Consider the following 19,645-nt stretch of genomic DNA (forward strand, 5'->3'; position numbering starts at 1 on the left):
ACACCGGTTGGGAAACACTGGTTTAAGCCACAGTTCCCTGTATTTAGATGAAACAGGAAACTGTGTTTTGTTCCAAACCATGAATGGAAGTTTCAGACACCGGGGTGTAAACTGATTATGGTGACCTAGGAAAATTATGAGAGTTAATATTATGTTAATATTCATCATACCAATTCCATGTGCTGATAAATGTGCCCCTGTGCAGCCAAGCGCAGGACAACAATGCTCCAAGACCTCCTCTTCCTTAAAGTGGCTATTTAAAAACATTAAATTCTCAGCCATAACACATCAGCTTGTTTCCCTGCTACCCTTTCACCTTGGGTGGCCAACAAAAATAATCTACAGGAAATATAGCTAAAATCAAAAGTTAACACAATAGCCATCGTGGGTTGTCAAAGATGAGTAATGTGCTCCTATTCATAGCTAGAGGCAGACAAGCATTCCTGTTTGGCATACAAAGTACTATTTTTGGATTCACATATCACAGCTGTAAGATGACATACAGAACAAGTGAAGTTGAAGGAAACATGTACAATTATCACTTGAACTATTACAGTAATTATGGAAATTGAAATGCCAACTGATTTAAAGGAAAACAAAAGATTAGCAGTTGTTGCCGCTTGCTGATTAATGCCTTTATCAGAAACGGGCTCCACAAGGATGCTATTCAGCAGGAAATTTTCTTGAAGAAAGTATTTGCTTTCTAAAGGGTAGGAAAGAAGATGTGTTGGTTTTAATTCATCCTCCACTTAGAGGCAGGTCTTTGTCTCTGATAGATGGACCAGCTGAAAAAGCAGAATCATTGCTGTGGGGGGCAAATATTTTTATTTTGTTTATTAATGAAGAAAAGGTCAGGATACCCATTTTATTTATTGTATAATCAATGTTTCTAGTTATCACCTAACTAACATATTACTTGATCCCCCCCCCATTACAGTATATTTTTTTAAAATCCACAATAGATCATAATCTCTATATTACAAGACACTAATGACGGAAAAAGAATGCATTGCTATTATTTTTTAAAAATATAAACTGCCCATCACTGATTCCAGGGCAGTAAACCAAGAAATTTAAAACTATAGAAACACAATATGGTTAAGAGGAATAAATCCATTTAGCATGCTCAAACTTTCTTAAACTAATATGTGCGGGCAAATAAAAAGGTTTTATTTTAACCTTGCATTGAGAAGACAACAATGCCAGCATCAGGAGGCCACTGCAAAGAAGGCCCTCTCTTCTGTACATACATATATAATGTACTTTTTCTAAAGAAGGGACATGGAAATACAACTGTGCAATGAAATAAGAGCTCAAATTTGTGACTTTTTGGCACTATTATAATGCACACTATATTGTTTAGACAGAACAAAAAAAGGAGACTGGTATCATTTCTCCACTTGTACAGTTGACCCCCATCTTAGATGCACAGCTTGTGCTGCAACTACTGTAAAAGGTAAAGGCAAAGGCAAAGGACCCCTGGACGGTTAAGTCAAGTCAAAGGCGACTATGGGGTGCAGCACTCATCTTGCTTTCAGGCCAAGAGAGCTGGTGTTTGTCCACAAGCAGCTTTCTGTGTCATGTGGCCAACATGACTAAACTGCTACTGGCACATGGAGGACCGTGATGAGTGCCAGAGCGCACGGAAACGCCACTTACCTTCCTGCCACAGCGGTTCCTATTTTTCTACTTGCACTGGTGTGCTTTCGAACTTCTAGGTTGGCAGGAGCTGGGACAGAGCAACGGGTGCTCACTCTGTCACGGGGATTTGAACCGCTAACCTTCTGATAGGCAAGCCCAAGAGGCTCAGTGGTTTAGACCAGTGTTTCCCAACTTTTTTTGGGCAAAGGCACACTTGTTTCATGAAAAAAATCTCGAGGCACACCACCATTACAGCCCCGTGACGTCAGCGCGCAGCGTCACGCCGGGAGGGACGCACGAAAGTGTAAGTTTCAATTTTCCCCCCTCCCCCTTGCCTTCCTTCTGTGCCAACCGCCAAAAAGCCAAGAAAAAAGCCAAGACTTTAGGGCAGCAGGTCGACACGGAAGAAGCTCCTACCTAAGGACAGGTGCGACGGCCGTGTCCTCTTCTGCCACACTTGGCAGCCCTGCCTCACGGTCGTGACTCCCACCCTGATTTCTCCCCGCAGGTCGAGCGGCACAGGCAGCCCAATGTGTCCAGCCCAGACACAAGCCCCGCTTCCCCACTCTAGATCCTGAATGCGACCAAGTGCTCTGGACTCCCGAGCAGGGTGGGAAAGAGGACTCGCATCTGGTAGCCTCCGGGCTCCTCGCCTGCTCGAGGGATGGCATTGCAGGCAAGCTGCCGGCCGTCGCCATCGCCGCCCCCTCATGCGAGTGGACCTGCCCGGAGTGGTGGGCCGGGGGAGGCTCGCTCTCTGTGGGGATGTGGCCCGCACGCGCGGCCCCGCTTCCTCCTGCCCAGGGCTGAGCTCCTTACCCGCGATCTCGGTCTCGCGCACGCGGATCCCACTTATTCCGAAGCTCGCGCCACTAGCCGGGGTTCTCACACCGTGCCAGGGCGAGGCGGCGCGGCCCACTGACGTCATCGCGGCTCGCCGCCGCCCTCGACTTCCCTGTTCCCTCCCCTCCCTCGGGTCGCCGTGGTTACCGAGGACTGCAAGCTGCTCGGGCGAGCGTGGGGCATTAAGTGGGAGAAGGAAAATTAAAATTAAAACTCGCCTGAAGGCCGCCTCTCCGGATATCTTTCGAATTTTTTAATTTTTCCCGCGGCACACCAGGCAACGTCTCGCGGCACACTAGTGTGCCGCGGAACACCGGTTGGGAAACACTGGTTTAGACCACAGCGCCACCCACATCCCACACTACCTGCATGTTTACTGGTTTGTTCAGGGACATGTGGAAAACACTCCAGAACAGTTGCTTACTTTTGGGTTGAGTATAGGACTAACCCCAAGCTAATGGCACTCAGTACTGCTTAAGAACACAGCTACATAGCATTTACGGTATTTGTGGGGTGGTGGTGGAGGAGGCTGGGACTGATGCACTCATGAGACACACTGGATGCCTACAGTCCACTTCAATCTCTCCGCTAATTCAAACAACCAAAGGGAGCAACTGTGAGCCCAGCATGCATTTTGCCACCTTCACAGCCAGATTTTCAGGGCTGATGACGGAGCAATCTAAGATAAAGGTGCTTTCATTAAAAAAAAAAAATCCAATAGTTTATGAGGGTTTTCACATCATTACAATACAACAATGGATTTCGTTAGTCTCCCTCCCCTACCCCAGCTTCCCATTTCTTCCCAACCTTGTCCCTACCCCCACTTTTTAGCTGCAATAACATTTCCTATTTGTGCATTTAAATGACAATTATGGGAAGGCGCCCTGCCAGTGTCTTCAGGAATTCTGAAGCAGGTAGTTGGGTAGCTAAGCTAGTTAGGTCTTGTTTTTCCAGTTCCTCAACAAGTCTCTGCTGTTACCTGGGAGGCAGAACGGAACTCTGGCTGCCCCCAGTTGTCAGGCCTTAAAGGATGGGCTCAAGTCACTCCCAGGTGAGCTGTTTATTGAGCATTCATCCTGATTTGCTTGCAGGGAAATTAGACAACCCTGACTAGTCAATGGCAATTAATTCGGAGTTGGATATGGGAAGGTTAGAGGCCGCCAGGGCTTTTTTCCAGCCATAATTCATTGGAACTACTCAGCAGCGGTGCCCGCCCTGTGGAGTGCCCTCCCATCAGATGTCAAGGAGATTAAGAACTATACAACTTTTAGAAGACATCTGAAGGCAGCCCTGTATCGGGAAGTTTTTAACCTCTGACATTTTATTATGCTGTTATATTCTGCTGGAAGCCACCCAGAGTGGCTGGGGAAACCTAGCCAGATGGGTGGGATATAAACAATAAAATTTATTACAAGGTGTGACTGGAAAGTTCGATGAATGGTCACAGAAATCAGACAGAGAGAAATATTCGAACTTGCAATCGGCATTGGAAACCCACGAAATGCTCACAATTGTGTACAGAGATGAAGCTGTAACTCGAAAGACAGTCTGTGAGTGGTTTAAGTGTTTTTGTGAACGGCGGCAAAACATTGAAGATGACCCTTAGTCTGGCAGACCATTGATGAGCAAGAGTGGCAGCAAATGTCAACAGAGTTCGTGTGTTCTTGATGTGGGATCGCCGTTTGTCTGTCCAAATGGTGGCGGAAAAATTGCATATTCTGCATGAAATTGTTGCTGAGGTTACTGAGTTGTCCCACCCTCCATATTCTCCTGATCTGGCGCCACCAGATTTCCTTCTTTTTCCAAAACTGAAATCTGCACTGAAAGGGCACTGATTTTCCAACATTTCACATGTCCAAGCTGCTGTGACGAGGGAACTGAAAGCAGTACGAAAAGAGGACTTCTCCAGAAGTTTCCAACAGTTCCACGAACGTTGTCAATGGTGTATTGTATCAGAGTGGGCCTACTTTGAAGGCCTGTAAGGGATGTATGTTTGAATATTTCTCGCTGTCCGATTTCTGTGACCAACTTTCCGGTCACACCTTGTGTTATTATTATCTCAGTCCCAGCACCTCTCAGGTGGGTTCCATTGCCATTATAAGAAAACAAGGGAGGTGGGAGGTGGGAGGTGTTTATAATGGGTTCTAGCACCTCTGGAGGCTGCTGTATCAAAGCAAGCTTTATCTCACACTTTGCAGTGCATCTTTTTCCTGCCCTTGTCCTTATCGCCCAAAGCCTGACCTTTTAAGGACGCACAAGAGCTCCAAATCAAATGAGCAACCTGGATGTGTCAAGGTGCGATTGAATCCCATCCCAACATAATGACAAGTGTGCCCTCAGGGCCATAGCTCAGTGCTGGAGCACCTGCTTCGCATGCAGAAGGTTCCAGGGTCAATCCCTGGTATCTCCAGGTAAGGACTGGGAATTCCCCCTGCCTGAAATCCTAGAGAATTGCTCAGGGGAGACTAGATGGTCCTTTGGTCGGGCTACCAGTATAAGGCAGTTCTGGATGTTCCTATGAAGTGCACACAGAGGACTTCATTACCCCTTTCTCCCACAAAGGCCTGCACTGAATGCATATGTTTTAAACCACCACACCAAAAATGGGCCAATTAAACTTCTTTCAGAACATCAATGCCTTTCCAAAGGGCAACAGAACGTGAGACATAATGCCTATGATTTTGTGCCTCTGGGGCTCCTATACTGTTTTTGCCAATAATTGAATGCTTGAAAGGTGCTATTATTGCTCCCGATTCCACTCCAAAAAGCAATTAAACCATGCCTTTGCTGGGCAAAGAAAAGCAATGAAAGACAACTTAAATATATATATATATTTAAAAAGATACCATTGCTTTTGATATCAGGCTTCTCAATCAAATTATTGCTGAAAAGATGACTAACTACCCCGCAGGTTCATAAAGAAAATGAAAAAGTAGCATTTTAGAAGGTTTAAAATGCAAAAAAAAGAATAAAAAGAGCCTCATTTAAAACAATATTTTTAAAAGGGCATCTAGACCTTTAGAAAAAAAAGCAAATTGCTCGCAAGAGCATTTATTCAGTTAAGGCCATATTGTCCCTGAATCCAATAAAATTGCTGCTCAGTTCAGAAACATTTGTCCCATTATTATGTATATGCAGTTTTAAAAGGATAAGGAGAACAATTTTCATTTGCCATATTGTGGGTAAGAAAAGAAAGTATGAGGTAAGGGTGGGGAAATAATACATTCAATGCATATTACGAAGAAAAGGTAACTTTTGTGTGTAGGAGATTTTTGTATGTGTATTGTAATAGACTTAGATTTCATGAACATGCATTATGAACAGGGTGTCCAAAATTGCTATCCAAAGGCTACTTGGACCAAATTATTCACTTTTAACTAGCTTTAATCTAAGGCTGGAAAGCAGACAGGCAATTTAATTTGGTTTCGTACCTGCTCAATGGTTCAATCCTATGCATGCGATTCTCACTGAGTTCAATGGGACTTGCTGTCTATTTCAGCCTTTCCCAGACTGGTTTTGGACCACAACTCTCACCACCAAGTTTTCAAGATATTAAACACCTTGAGTCCCTTCTTTCCTTTTCTGCCATGTGTGAACGGACAGGAGAGGAAAGGCAGTTTTAGCTATGCATTCTCTTATCCCTCTCATGTGTGAAAAGTGGCATTTGCTACTTTCCCAAAATATTATTTTGAACATTTAATCCATATTAGCTGGGAATGATTACTCATGCTGTCAGGCCTCACTTTGAATTTAATCCTAGAATTCGGCTTAAAGCTTAAAGTCATTGGCAAATAGAGTATGATGAAGGTGAAAGGTCCTGCCAAAAATAATGAAGAGATTGACTTTTCTCTCTCATGGGTTTCAGAAACGAAGAGTAATTAAGATAACCAAAATGCAAACTTCAATTTCCATCGGCACTGGATCTTTTCATTATGTGAAGGCATTGCTAAGTGGCAGCAAAATTGTACACGTATTTGTTCCTCACAATAGCTTGGTCCACATGTAATGCGGACCATAGGATAACCGGAAACAGAGGAGCCTCTGTGGGCCTGAGCAAACGGAGAGACTCGCACCCTCCCCACTTACTTTCCATTTCCTTCTGCACACTGAGGCCAAGAAGAAGACTTCTGTCAAGTTTAGCTGCACTTTCAGACAATTTGAGCTTACTCTCATGTACGAACCAGGGATCCTGGGTTTAATGCAGACTTTGGTCTGATGCTAAACAAATCAACTTCCATCCATGAATTATGAAGCTGGGTTGTATGTAATGCTAAGCTAAGAAAGTCTGAAAATGGAACTGAACTTGGCAGACTAAACTGCTCCTGGCTGTGCAGAAGGAGAGGGCAGGTGAATTGCACAAGTCTGACACCTTGGAGAGCCATAAGGGTAAAGGTAAAGGTACCCCTGACCATTAGGTCCAGTCACGGACGACTCTGGGGTTGTGGCGCTCATCTCACTTTATTGGCCAAGGGAGCTGGCATACAGCTTCCGGGTCATGTGGCCAGCATGACTAAGCCACTTTTGGCGAACCGTTTACCTTCCCGCCTGAGCGGTACTTATTTATCTACTTGCACTTTGACATGCTTTCGAACTGCTAGGTTGGCAGGTGCAGGAACCGAGCAATGGGAGCTCACCACCAACCTTCTGATCGGCAAGTCCTAGGCTCTGTGATTTAACCCACAGCGCCACCCGTGTCCCTTGGAGAGCCATACATGTAATCTAAAGCCAGGCATAGGGAACCTGCAGCCCTCCAGAATTTATTGGAGACGCATCAGGAATGAAGAGAGTTGTAGGGCCACAGGTTCCCCATCCCTGTAGTTGCAGAGTATATTTCATTTAGTCAGATTAATATTGCCTTTCAAAGCTGAGAGTGATTTTTTTTTAAAAAAATATTTTTTTACCAGGCTGGCACACATGAGGAGGGAGGTGGCCATTTGTTTGCTTGTCTTTGGAGAGCATCACAGGCCTCAGTTGATGGGACAGAATCATTTCGTTCAGCTTCTGCTGCAGCACCAAATAGTCTTCCGATAATTTTGATATCTAAGAAATAAAACAAACAAACTTTAATGCAAATCAATGCTGGGCAATGGGAGCAGGAGAAGCAATGAGAGAGAGAGAGAGAGAGAGAGAGAGAGAGAGAGAGAGAGAGAGAGAGAGTTTTGCTTTTGTAGATAGGTATCTTGACAACCTCAACAACCCTCACTGCTGAACTCATACTACTTCCAAAGGCATTACTATTGTTATTATCAAGCATATTTTAAAAATTCAGAACAGGAGCTGATTTCACCAACCCTTAAACACACCTCTGGATGTGCGAGGATATAGAAAATAATCTACATTACAAAGGTAAAAATCGCATTCATTGCTCTACCCACTTTTTCCTCTGGCCCTACCTGCCGCTGGCATGTGGCCCTCCGAAGGCTGCCCAGAATGGAATATAACCCCCAGATTGGGAAAAGTTCCCCAGCTCTAATCTCCTCACCTGCCTGGAAAATGCCGCCAGATCTGACTTGTCCTTTTCTGGGCCATCTTCCGGAACATCATTTGATCCCTCAGCCTCAGCGCTGGATCTCTGCCTCGCTATTGTTGCCTTTGGACTGGGATTTTGACTGCTCCCTCCACCATTCCCCTCACGGTGTGCTCTCTCTTGGTTCCCACCCGGCAATTTCCCTTCTTTCCTGAGCTGTCCTCGCCTTCGGTATCCTCGATAATTACTCTGAATGACTAAGGCTGCCTTCTCTTTGTCTCCCGAGGTTTGCTTGCTGGCTTCAATATGTTTCTGAGAGCCTCTCGCAGAGCTTTTCCTTACACTTGCTTTATTTTCAAAGGGAGGCGGCTGGCCGTGTTTCAAAGAACCTCTTTCCAGGTGACTGCCATGGGGAACAATGGGAGATGGCCTTTGCACCTCCGACCCCCTTCTTCCATGCAGAGTTGGCTGGCTCGATTCACTTGCCTTTCTGATAGATGCTTTCTTAGGCAAGCCGTCGGAAATGGCCTTTTTCTCACCTTCCTCTGGGAGTTTTTGTTTCACAGAAGACTGTCGTTTCCTGGGAAGTACTTCTTCCTTCTCCTCTGGTGCCTTCAGATCTAAGTCAGAGATGCTCTGAGTCACAACAGAAGCTGCACCTTTTTGGTCGACACCAGCTTCTGCTTCTTGCGCTGGTTTGAGGTTCTGCTCTGAAGGCGGTTCTGGCCCTGCCACGTTCTTGCCGCCCTGCTCCTTGACCTTCTTCCTTTCTCTGTAACCACGGTAATTACTCTGAAGGATGACAGCAGCCTCCTCTTCACTTTGGGGAGGAGACTTGTTGTGTCCAACAGCCGTGTTACTCTCCATCTCTGTAATGTGTACATCTTCTTCAGTCTGAGGTGGTGACTTGGGCACAGCAGCTGCACTGACGTGGACCTCTGGGGGTGAGGCCTGCCCCTTATCTGTACTTCCCAGTTTCTTACACTTCTCATCCTTAAACTTCTTCCGTTCTCTGTAACCCCTGTAGTTACTCTGGAGGATAACAGCCGCCTCCTCTTCAGTGTGAGGTGGTGACTTGAGCTCAACAGTTGCATTGACCTCAGGCTCTACAGGAGAGCTTTGCTCTTCATCTGCATCTCCTATTTTCTTACAATGGTCCATACCAGCTTCAGCTTCTGGTGCTGGTTTGAGGTTCTCCTCTTGAGATGGTTCCTGCCCTGCCACATTCTTGAAGCCCTGCTCCTTCACCTTCTTCCTTTCTCTGTAACCACGGTAGTTGCTCTGAAGGATGACAGCGGCCTCCTCCTCACTTCGGGGAGGAGAGTTGTTGTGTCCAACGGTCGTGTTACTCTCGATCTCTGTAATTTGTACATCTTCTTCTTCCTTTTCACTTGGGGTAGCTGCCGTTTCAGCCTGTTCCTTCCTAAGAAGTGACTCCCTGACAGAAACATATTATATTTGGGGGATATTGTAATCCTGATACAATATATATGCATTAAAAGGTTAATATGATATGTGCAAATTTAAAAAATGAGAAGAATATAATAATAATAATTTATTATTTATACCCCGCCCATCTGGCTGACTTTCCAGAGCCACTCTGGGCGGCTTCCAATCCAGTGTTAAAAACAATACAGCAATACAGAAAATGTTGGGGGTCCTTTTTTTGTTGTTGCTTACAAAAGGAAAGAGCGTTAGCGGGGGAATGAAGAATACCCCCTACTCAAAGTAAAAAGGTAAAGGGACCCCTGACTGTTAGGTCCAGTCATGAATGACTCTGGGGTTGTGGTGCTCATCAGAAAACCAGCCATTTTGGATTGTTTCAGATTGTTGACATCATTCACAAAGAGGTTCCCCAACCCTGCCCTAGTAATAATAATAATAATAATAATAATAATAATAATAATAATAATAATAATTTATTTGTACCCCACCCATCTGGCTGGGTTTCCCCAGCCACTCTGGGTGGCTTCCACAGAGACCAAAAACACACTAAAATGTCACACATTAAAAACTTCCCTTTAAAACTTCCCTAGTACACACATTTCTGTATACATTACTTGGCTGGAGAACTGAATTTCAAAATTTGGAGAAGTACAAACTTCAAAGGATAGACTAAGTTTGAGTCCACCTATCAGTTCAAAAAACATGACTTAAGTTCCCTTTTTGATGTGAACTGAAACAATTTCCCTTTCCTCCCTACCACAAACTGTGGTTACTCCTTTCCCCTGGAGATACAGATGGCATTTCCACCACCAAGCAAAAACATTTTTTTCATTCTTCCAGGATTTGGGGGTAAATAAATTATTGCGGCTTTCTGCCTTTCATGGTTTTGTTTTTTTGTTCTACTGTGTTTTGTCAATTGTTTTAAATTAATGCATATGTTATGTATGCAACTGACCTCCCTGAGATCAGGGAATCTGCCCCTGAATCTGTTTTGCTCCTGAATCTGTTTTAAAGAATAGATACATTTATTGCAGTTAATTGTACCCTCATTTGAGTGTTAGGTAAGGAGATTATTCAACAATATTTTCTTGTTCATGCTTCTCCCCCCGCCCCCTGTGTTGAGCTCTCAATATCTGGCTGAAAGGCCTTTTCTTGTTTTAATGCAAATGGAGCCAGGAATCCAATATTCAGACTTAGAGCTACCAGACCTTTTACAAATCAGATGTGGATAAAATGTTAGCAGTCAAATATCATTTATTTGCATCCAGTGTTTTTAATGGAAATCACGTGCCCTTCTTTGACACGTCTACGGAAAACAAAACACAATATAATGAGATATATCTCACCTTGTCTGCACGGAAGAATGCAGTTCGTCATGGTCTAGGATATATTGCTGCTTTCTGACTATATTTTATTGCAGAAGGAGACGGCATTTAACAGAACAATCGCAACGAGAAAGCAAACAGTACCTTTTCCTTTTGAAGCTCCTTCGCTCCCTGTATCCCCTGTAATGACTCTGAATTGTCGTTGCTGCTTTAGAATTTGCTTCCTTTTCTTCCTTAATTTTCCTCCTGATTAAATATCCTCTTGCAGCTGATGTAAATTACAAGAGGAACGTAACTCAATAATTTGTTTATTCATATACTGCAGCCTCCCCCAACCTGCTGCTCTCCAGATGTTGTTGGACTACAACTCCTATCAGCCCAAGCTAGCATGGCCAAAGGCCAGGGATGATGGGAGTTGTAGTCCAAAACACCTAGAAGGCACCAGGTTGAGGAGGGATATGCTGCTTTTCAGGTGGACTTCATAAAATGGTTTACATAAAAATATATATATAAAAAATTAAGCAGTATCAAAATATATGCGGAGCAGTATGTGTGTGTGTGTGTGTGTGTGTGTGTGTGTGTGTGTATATATATATATATTGAAGAGACTTTCTGCCTCTTCTCTCTCACTCCAAGGCAAGATGGTTCCTCTTGTGGCAGTTTGGATAGGGAACACCATCACCAACTCCAACAGTGTTAAATAGCACATTATGGATTTTGACCGAGTTGACCCTAACAAAGAACTATGCCTGTTTATTTCAGTTATCTGTATTCTGTCCCCAGAAGCGGAGGACTCCTTTTTCATCAGAATGCCTTCTTATTTAGCTCCATATTTACGTGAAACATGTTCACTCCCCTATCACAAAACTGGACTGGTTTGTCCCACACACTTGGCCTGGCAGAATGTGATGGTGGAACCCTAGAATGGTACATTGGACTAGACTACATCATATTGCAGGTGGGGGACGGACTGATAACCATTTTTGCATGTTCTCCTATGCAATTAAAATGATAGCCCATTGGGAGGGGGTGGGGAGATTCTCTCCCAGCCCACTTCTAGATGTGATAGCATTGCAGTTTCAGGGAGGTTTCTTTCCCATAGGGAAACAGTCATACCTGATGGGTTGGTCATGCTGGCTAATGGGAATTGAGAGTTCAGTAATACCTGGTGTTTCTCACTCCTACATTAGAGGGTTCCTAAGCATTGGAGTGGCTACACCCAAATAGGCAGGGAGGGGTGGAGAAGAATTCATTTTTTTCCAGCAGAGCAATCTAATCATCCACCACTCCTGAAATTGCTCCTGGATATCTCAGTCAGATTATGCACTTATCCAGATTTTGTAATGTAGCTCCTTTGCACAAAAAGGGTGCACAAAATATGTATTTTACGCATTAATGCATACAATATGTGCTGCTTTATGGGGGGAAAGAATGGAAAAGCACTTTAAGATGTGTGTTTTATGTAAAGATGTGTATTTGACCACACATTTTTTTTTTAAAAAAACACCCACCAACAAACCTGCATGAAACAGGATAGAAATGACTGGTGGTCAAGCACCAGTGACAGTAGAATGGTATAAAATTAGACTTCTGCGGGTTTAGTCATTGCCTCTTCTCAGCAGGGCTAAGAAGAAGAAGAAGAGTTTGGATTTGATATCCCGCCTTTCACTCCCTTTAAGGAGTCTCAAAGCGGCTAACATTCTCCTTTCCCTTCCTCCCCCACAACAAACACTCTGTGAGGTGAGTGGGGCTGAGAGACTTCAGAGAAGTGTGACTGGCCCAAGGTCACCCAGCAGCTGCATGTGGAGGAGCGGAGACGCGGACCCAGTTCCCCAGATTACGAGACTACTGCTCTTAACCACTACACCACACTGGCTCTCTGCTCATGCAGAGATTTTCCCTGGTGAAAACCAGTCTATCGTGACTCTGATTCATGTTCCCTGGTTCTGGTTCCTGGCTCTGACCTCCAGTTTCGCTCCTAGCTCCCATTATCATGCTCCCCACTATCATGGCTCAGCTCTTGACAGACACAAAAGAAAGCAAAGCCGGAAGTTGCAGATCTCCCATCTAATCCAGATACATAGCCAAGGATACTGATGGTGTTACCCTCAACCTTTGAGAAGAGCTTCGATGAAATACAAGCCAAATTCTTTCCCAGCCTACCTACCTAACTAAAGCGGCATAGTTCAGTAACATCTCAGGGGGAAACCCATCTGAATGTCTCACGCAGCACAGATAAGTGGCGAAGTAAAGTTGGTTTGAAGAGACATGGCTTTTATTCCAACCCTTCTTTATTAATAACGACTCAAAATTCTTAGACCCTCCAAATACCCACGTCTTGCTTTGGAGGGGAGATATTAATGCATAATAAACACACAACTCTGGCAATGACTCTTTTTGGATAATTTAATCATTTGCTGTGATCTTTGTATAAGGCATTCTGCAGCTACGGTAGATACTGTCATGTATGTTTACTCTAAGCTGTTTTTATTTTTATTTTTTGCAGTCAACAAGAATTATTTACAAATTATAAAAAAATACTTGCCAGCCTGTAGCTTGGTAATGCACATTTCGATTTTGTATGCTGCCTTTGCATTCGAATACTGCTTGCGAGTAACATATCCCCGGTAAGCTAAAGAGAGATAGTGAAAGCTTTTTTAAGCAGACACAATTATTTTCACTGAAGTACTGATGCATGCTCAGAGTAGAAACAGAGAAGAAATACATTCGGAACCAGGTATATAAATGAGATGTTATGCAGATTCCAAGATCATGATAAGAAAGCACATTTGGATCAATATAAACACAGCTTTCTATGCTCAAAATCAGCCTTTCCCCAAATTAGTACCCTCTAGAAATTGTTGGACAAGTCTTCTCACCAACGGTGGCCACTGTACATACTGGCTGGGGCTGATGGGAGCACCAGGTTGAGGAAGGGTGCTCTAAGTTCAGGACCAAACTATTAGTATTATTCTCTTGACACAAAAGCCCATTCTGTTTTAATAGGGAACAAATCTTAAGTGTGGTGAATGGATCAAAGTTCCACCCATCACATTAAAAGCGTGAAAGCATTAACCATCAAAAGGGCAGATTCTCCATATGTTGTGACAAAGTTTCCACTTGTGGTTAACACAATAAAATCATAAGAACCACCTACTGGATCAGACCAAAGGCCCATCTAGTCCCACAGCCTGTTCTCACAGTGGCGAATCAGGTGCCTGTAGAAAATAGGTCCCAATACTGATCCTTGAGGAACTCCACTTTCTATTTCACTCCATTCAGAGAACTGTCCATTTATTGCTACTCTGTGCTTCCTGCAACTTAACCAATTCCTGATCCTCTAGAGGACATCACCTCTTATTCCTTGACTGCCAAGCTTACTCAGAAGTCTTTGGTGAAGTACTTTGTCAAAAGCTTTTTCTAAGTCCAGGTACACGATGTTCTTGCCTTGTCTTATTCAATGAAATTTTCAGATGGTCTTACGCTTAGAATGCTCCTGTTCTTAAAATAACATGTCATTCTTTAAACGGGGCCTGCCTTTATATGCCATTAAACATACAATTTTCTGGAAAATAGTCGACACGGAGTGGGAACACAACTCTAGGGTGTGTGTTTGTGTGTATACACATTAACCCCACCCCAGCTACAACTGAACCTTCTCTAAATATTCCCCTGGCCACCAGTTCAAGGTTCTGTGGGCTTGACTCTTGATATCACCATGCAATATATATATAAATTTATATATGTTAAAATATAAAATTTGCTACTCAAGGTGACTAACGACAGCATAAAGGTAACAAAACAAGATAAAATATTATCCAACAACCAATCAACCGCAACAAAAAGAGCACCTGCTGTTTTACACCGAATTTCTTATTTCACATCAATATGAACAAATACTTGCACATAATTATGTTTGTTACATTGAACTATTACCTGCTTGTATTTTAATTGCACTTTCTTCCCTTTTCTCCTTTATCTTTTTGTATCTCTTTGAACCGAGCCATCCTCTGACATACGCTTGAATCAAAACAATCCTGTTAATGGTCTCCTTTCGCATTAAGTTCAGCTGCTCAACATGATAGTATTTGAGAAATACCTGTAGGAGGTAAAAAGAGAAGAAAAAACTACATGGAAGGCTGATGACTCCTTCCATCCATAAATGGCACCCCCAGTGTTGGACTCTCCAGAGTTTAAAACAAGCAGTTGTAGATCTGCCTTCATCATGGCTGTTTGTTCTTGAGGAATACCTATATTTCTCTATCTCTCTGCCAATCCTGGACTCATCAGAACAGGGAAACTACTGACAAACACAATAACTTTTAATTCCAAGCTGGCTGAAATGCATGTGAACTTGCATACCGCATCATAACAAAACATAATGTACTTATCCAACACACTTTCTCTCTCCTTAGATCTGACTGTAATGGCGGAGCAGGCAGAGAATATGGGACGATCTCCTTTAGGAAGGCATATACAGTAGCTGCACCCGGTTATACAGGTGGAGCTGAGATCAAAGGAACTGGGCTCAGTTACTGCTTCAGCTCCAACATGATGTGTGAATTTAGACTGGACAACTTTTAGTTTATCTACCTTTTACTCACCCACCTGCCCAAAGAAAAGAATGAGAATGTAAGGTGATGTTTTATGAGGTGCAATGCACACATGATTGATAAGAGCAATATATCTAGTGTTAGTGAATCTGTAATCCTCAACAAGAGACTGGATGACACACCTTAAAAGGCCCCAGTGGAATTTATTTATTTATTTCATAAAATGTATATACTGCTTGTTTTTTAAAAAGCCCCAAAGCGGAATTACGAGGGATCTGTCTTCATTTTTCCTGTCTTCTCTGCAGTCCATAAGATTACAGTAGGGAAAGACTTACTGTACCCAATGTACAGTAGGTGGTACATTGGGTAGTTTTGTGGGTATGGCATGGATGGATCTGTGAGATGGAAAAGGAGCTTTGTGGACTTTGTTGCCCTTAGATCCCCAGCCACAGCAAGATGTAGCCTCATCCCAACTTGTATTAGCAGAGGCAACTCTTTTCAAATCCATCAATATAGTCATTTATTCCATTTATTTCAACGGGGGCTGCATCTAATGAGCAAAGATACTACCTTAGTTTTCCCAAGTATCCAGTTATCAAGCTGGGCTTTTTCCAAGATGGCAGCACAAGTTTCAGGGCTTACAGGGGGTTTGTCACTTGATTTGTAACAAAGGAGATAGTATCTAAGAGAGACAGAGAGAGAGAAACCCAAATCCTTTAGTATTACATTTGCAAAAGATATTCAGCGCCAATCAGTTAACTTTTATTTCATTCATATAAACTGTGAACTTGCATGCATAACAGTTCATACAAACTGTGAACTTATAACACTTCACATTTGAACTGATCAGCACATTCAGAAAACCATGTGGTACAGCCCCCAGTACGGTGCTTCATTAAGATGTCAGTGGCGAATGGCAAGTCTGAATAGTCTCCAACATAAAAACGAAAGAAGTGTATATACCAGATATCAAATATACCAGAGAGAAGGCTAAACAACAAGTCTTCTTCCTGACAAACACAAGTTTTGCACAGGAAGCAGGTTTTCTGAATGGGAGAGCATTCCGTCATATGTTTCCCCAGCTGCCTTCTGATGCGGTGCAGGCTGAGAACAAGCGTTTTTCTGAATATATAAATTGGGCTTTCTGAATATATACATATTGCTTCTGAGTCAAATGACTCTTTAGAGCTAACCTTCACCACTCGCACAAACAATAGAATAGCCCAGGGGTCAGCAACCTTTTTCAGCCGTGGGCCGGTCCACCATCCCTCAGACCATGTGGTGGGCTGGACTATATTTTTTTTTTTTGGGGGGGGGAATGAACAAATTCCTATGCCCCACAAATAACCCAGAGATGCATTTTAAATAAAAGCACACATTCTACTTATGTAAAAACACACCGACCGTCTGTGGGCCGGATTGAGAAGGCGATTGGGCCGCATCCAGCCCCCAGGCCTTAAGGTTGCCTAAGGTTGTTCTTCAGTGTATTGTTGGTTGGTTGTATTTATTGTTGTCAGAGCTGCCCTAGGTCCCAGCTCACAAAGGACCAACGTCAGTTCGTTGTTATATAAAACAGTCTTTATTGAAGCTCAGTTTCACTTTCATAGCCGCGGCGCGCAGCTCTACGTCTCAAACTCTAGACCGCCGAAGCTCCGTCTGAGTCTCCTCCCCCCAGACACCAGTTTAAGACTCTAGCCTTGCTCCACCTCTTCCTTTGCTCTTTCCTCCTCTGGGTCCGCCTGTCCGCTGGGGTCTTCCCCTTCCTAGACTCTTCTGACGCTGAGTCCCCTGAGTCTTCCCCCTGCCTCCGGCGGGCTTTAGGACCTGGTTCCCAATCCGGGTTTTCTGCTGTCCCACGCGCCTGTACATTCGAACTTGGCGCGCGCGCCCAGCCGGTCACCTTCCTCCTGACCGTTACACTGCTCCTGTCACTGCTTCCCCCTTCGGGGAGGCTAGCTGGATCTGACCTCCCCTCCGTTCCCCCACTCTCCGATGGAGGCGTGGTCAGCCCTGACTCATCTTCTCTCCCTGCTGGAGGAGACGCTGGCCCTGACACATGGGACTCTTCCCCCCCCCCGCTACGCTCTGGTGGGGAAGCTGGTCCTGATCTCCCGCTGCTGCTTTGGGAGTCCCCGCTGGCCCCTTGCTTCTGGTGCGTCCCCCCTGGGACCCCCCGTGCCCTGACCATCGGCGCCCCCTTCTGGGAATCTTCTGATTCGCTGGAGAGGCTCATGGAATCTCTCGGGTCACTGTCATTCTCCCCTCCGCTGCCCTCAGATTCTTCCCCTTCGCTCTCCATTTCCTCTCTCCCCTGTGCCTCTGCTCCTGAGCCCCTGACAATTGTTTTCACTGTTCCTAATTTATTGTGAAGGAATTGTTTAAGCTGAATTTTATTGTATCCGGAAAGCTGCTTCTTTGTAGACAGAACTACAGCACAGGATGTTTAATCTGTGCAGCATTCCTGAATCAAAATGCAATGCCTGTTCTCCAAGACTTTTCACCCCCACTTTTTCAGAAGCTTTCCCAGCATCAAGGGATGATTCACACATGCTTGTCAATGCTGCTTGACTTTAACAGCAAGCGATGATTTGCATGTGTGAACAGATAGCTGGAGATATAATACTGCAGACAAAACATCTGTATTACCTTGCATCACCGAAAGGGCAAGACTTTTCAGTGGTGACATTTCCCACCTTTAAATGGCAGTTGGCCCATGTGCAGCAATCCAGTGTAGAAAAGCCTGAGGGAACCAGAATCTGGTTTGGTACTAAAATGTCCCTTCTGGACACAGTCTGCCAAAACAACATTTGTAAAGGACTTACCGCTCTATGAAGTTAGCAAAGAGAATACGGTGAGAATAACCCTGTCTCCGGATCCGTGCCGTTTCCAGAATTCCCGTGTAGCGCAGCTGTACCAATACCTTTTCTCTGTCATATTTGTTTGCCTGTCGATCATTGTTCGGCTTAATGCAGCGCACAAAGTGAGGTTGGCCAACCACCATTTTAGATAACAAGTCCATGAGCGAGTACTGAAAAGGAAATACGGGGAGAAGCCTTTGGAAGCCCTTCCATACAGTACCTTTCTTGTGAGTGCTCAAGAGCTTTGCATAACGTGTATTCTTTGAAATCTTTTTGAATTTTCCTTGCACCAGATTAAGAAGATCATGGGCTTGCCCACGGTTTCTGTAGGCAATTATACAGTACACTGTATTTGCGGTACCCGTGTAATGCATCTGGTATAACACGCGTGCAGAGAATTCACCTATAGTAGGAACTAGTACAGTTGCACCGTTCCCACGCTGAAAACACCTATATCCTATCGCAGGCACATAATTTCACAATTGATTACTGCCTTAAACTGTACTTTTATGGCAAATTCTAGACTCCAAAAGCAAGGTTTGCTGCCCTAGTGGTTGAAGGTGTGGGATATACATTTATTAAATTTATTAAATAAATAATACTTTTTCAAATAGGCTGCATATGATTGTTCCAAAGAAACTGAGAACATTCATTGTCTTGACTTTTCCAACAGGTAAGTAAATTGTGTGGTTACTTTATGTACTGTACTGAACTGGTTTCTAAAACAACAATGAAATTTGTAAAAGTTAGTGTTGTAAATTGCTATGTAGATTCTTAATAAAGGCTTGAAAAGCAGTCCCTGCAGCTTATAATTTACATTTCCCAGGGATGCTTGTGTCATCTTCTGGCTGATATGAACACTGTCACTTTGAAGCATTACTTCTTGGTTGCATACTTCTGTGCTCAAAGTCATGTAAGAAATCTCATTATGACCTTTAGTGCTCAGAATTATCAGTCCTATTTTGTTGTGGCTCGTGGCTTAAAACAAAATATTGAAAAAGGGTCCTGTGGCCCCCTGTCTATTCTGCAGCCTTTATGAGCAGATGGGCGATGTAATTGCCTGTTGACAAGAAATTGTTAATGGCAGTTATGGCATAAAATGATGTTCTGACAGGTGTTCTGGAGAGTGTTTCCAACGCAGATTCTTATGCAAAACCAAGGAGCTAATTGTGCATCAGGTTGACTCAAAGGAAAATAACAGCAATAATGGAATAGCACATTATTCAAATGTAAATTCAAAAAGTGCATTACGTTCTCCTTTGGTTGTGTACTGTAGAGTACCAATTTGGATGGGTACCACAGAATTATAATATTATCAGTGACATAATAATGAAGCCCAGCCAACGTGGACAAAGCGACTGTTAAAATGTTTGGCAGTGACACATTTAAATGCTGTTATGAACATTAAACATACTAACAAACTACAGCCAGACTCTTTTTCTGATTTTCATTCCGTCCCTGTGGATTTCGGCCTCTCATGTAAAATAGGGCCTTTTCAACCAATAATATCAA

At 43.7% G+C, this 19,645-nt stretch overlaps 1 protein-coding gene across 2 annotated transcripts in view; it reads right to left on the minus strand.

The window, feature by feature from the left end:
* Window positions 1-19,645, minus strand: part of MYO3A (myosin IIIA) — a 107,917-nt gene that overhangs the window by 12,603 nt on the left and 75,669 nt on the right. For both annotated transcript variants that reach the window (XM_077936835.1, XM_028750999.2), the window contains 7 exons: window positions 18,098-18,303; window positions 15,846-15,957; window positions 14,659-14,821; window positions 13,268-13,354; window positions 10,867-10,990; window positions 7,967-9,389; window positions 7,386-7,524 (listed from right to left, as the gene is read on the minus strand). In XM_077936835.1, the coding sequence (XP_077792961.1) occupies window positions 7,386-7,524; window positions 7,967-9,389; window positions 10,867-10,990; window positions 13,268-13,354; window positions 14,659-14,821; window positions 15,846-15,957; window positions 18,098-18,303 (2,254 nt within the window). The remainder of the gene's footprint in view (window positions 1-7,385; window positions 7,525-7,966; window positions 9,390-10,866; window positions 10,991-13,267; window positions 13,355-14,658; window positions 14,822-15,845; window positions 15,958-18,097; window positions 18,304-19,645) is intronic.

Source organism: Podarcis muralis, chromosome 12 (assembly GCF_964188315.1).
Source record: "Podarcis muralis chromosome 12, rPodMur119.hap1.1, whole genome shotgun sequence".
NCBI lineage: Eukaryota > Metazoa > Chordata > Lepidosauria > Squamata > Lacertidae > Podarcis > Podarcis muralis.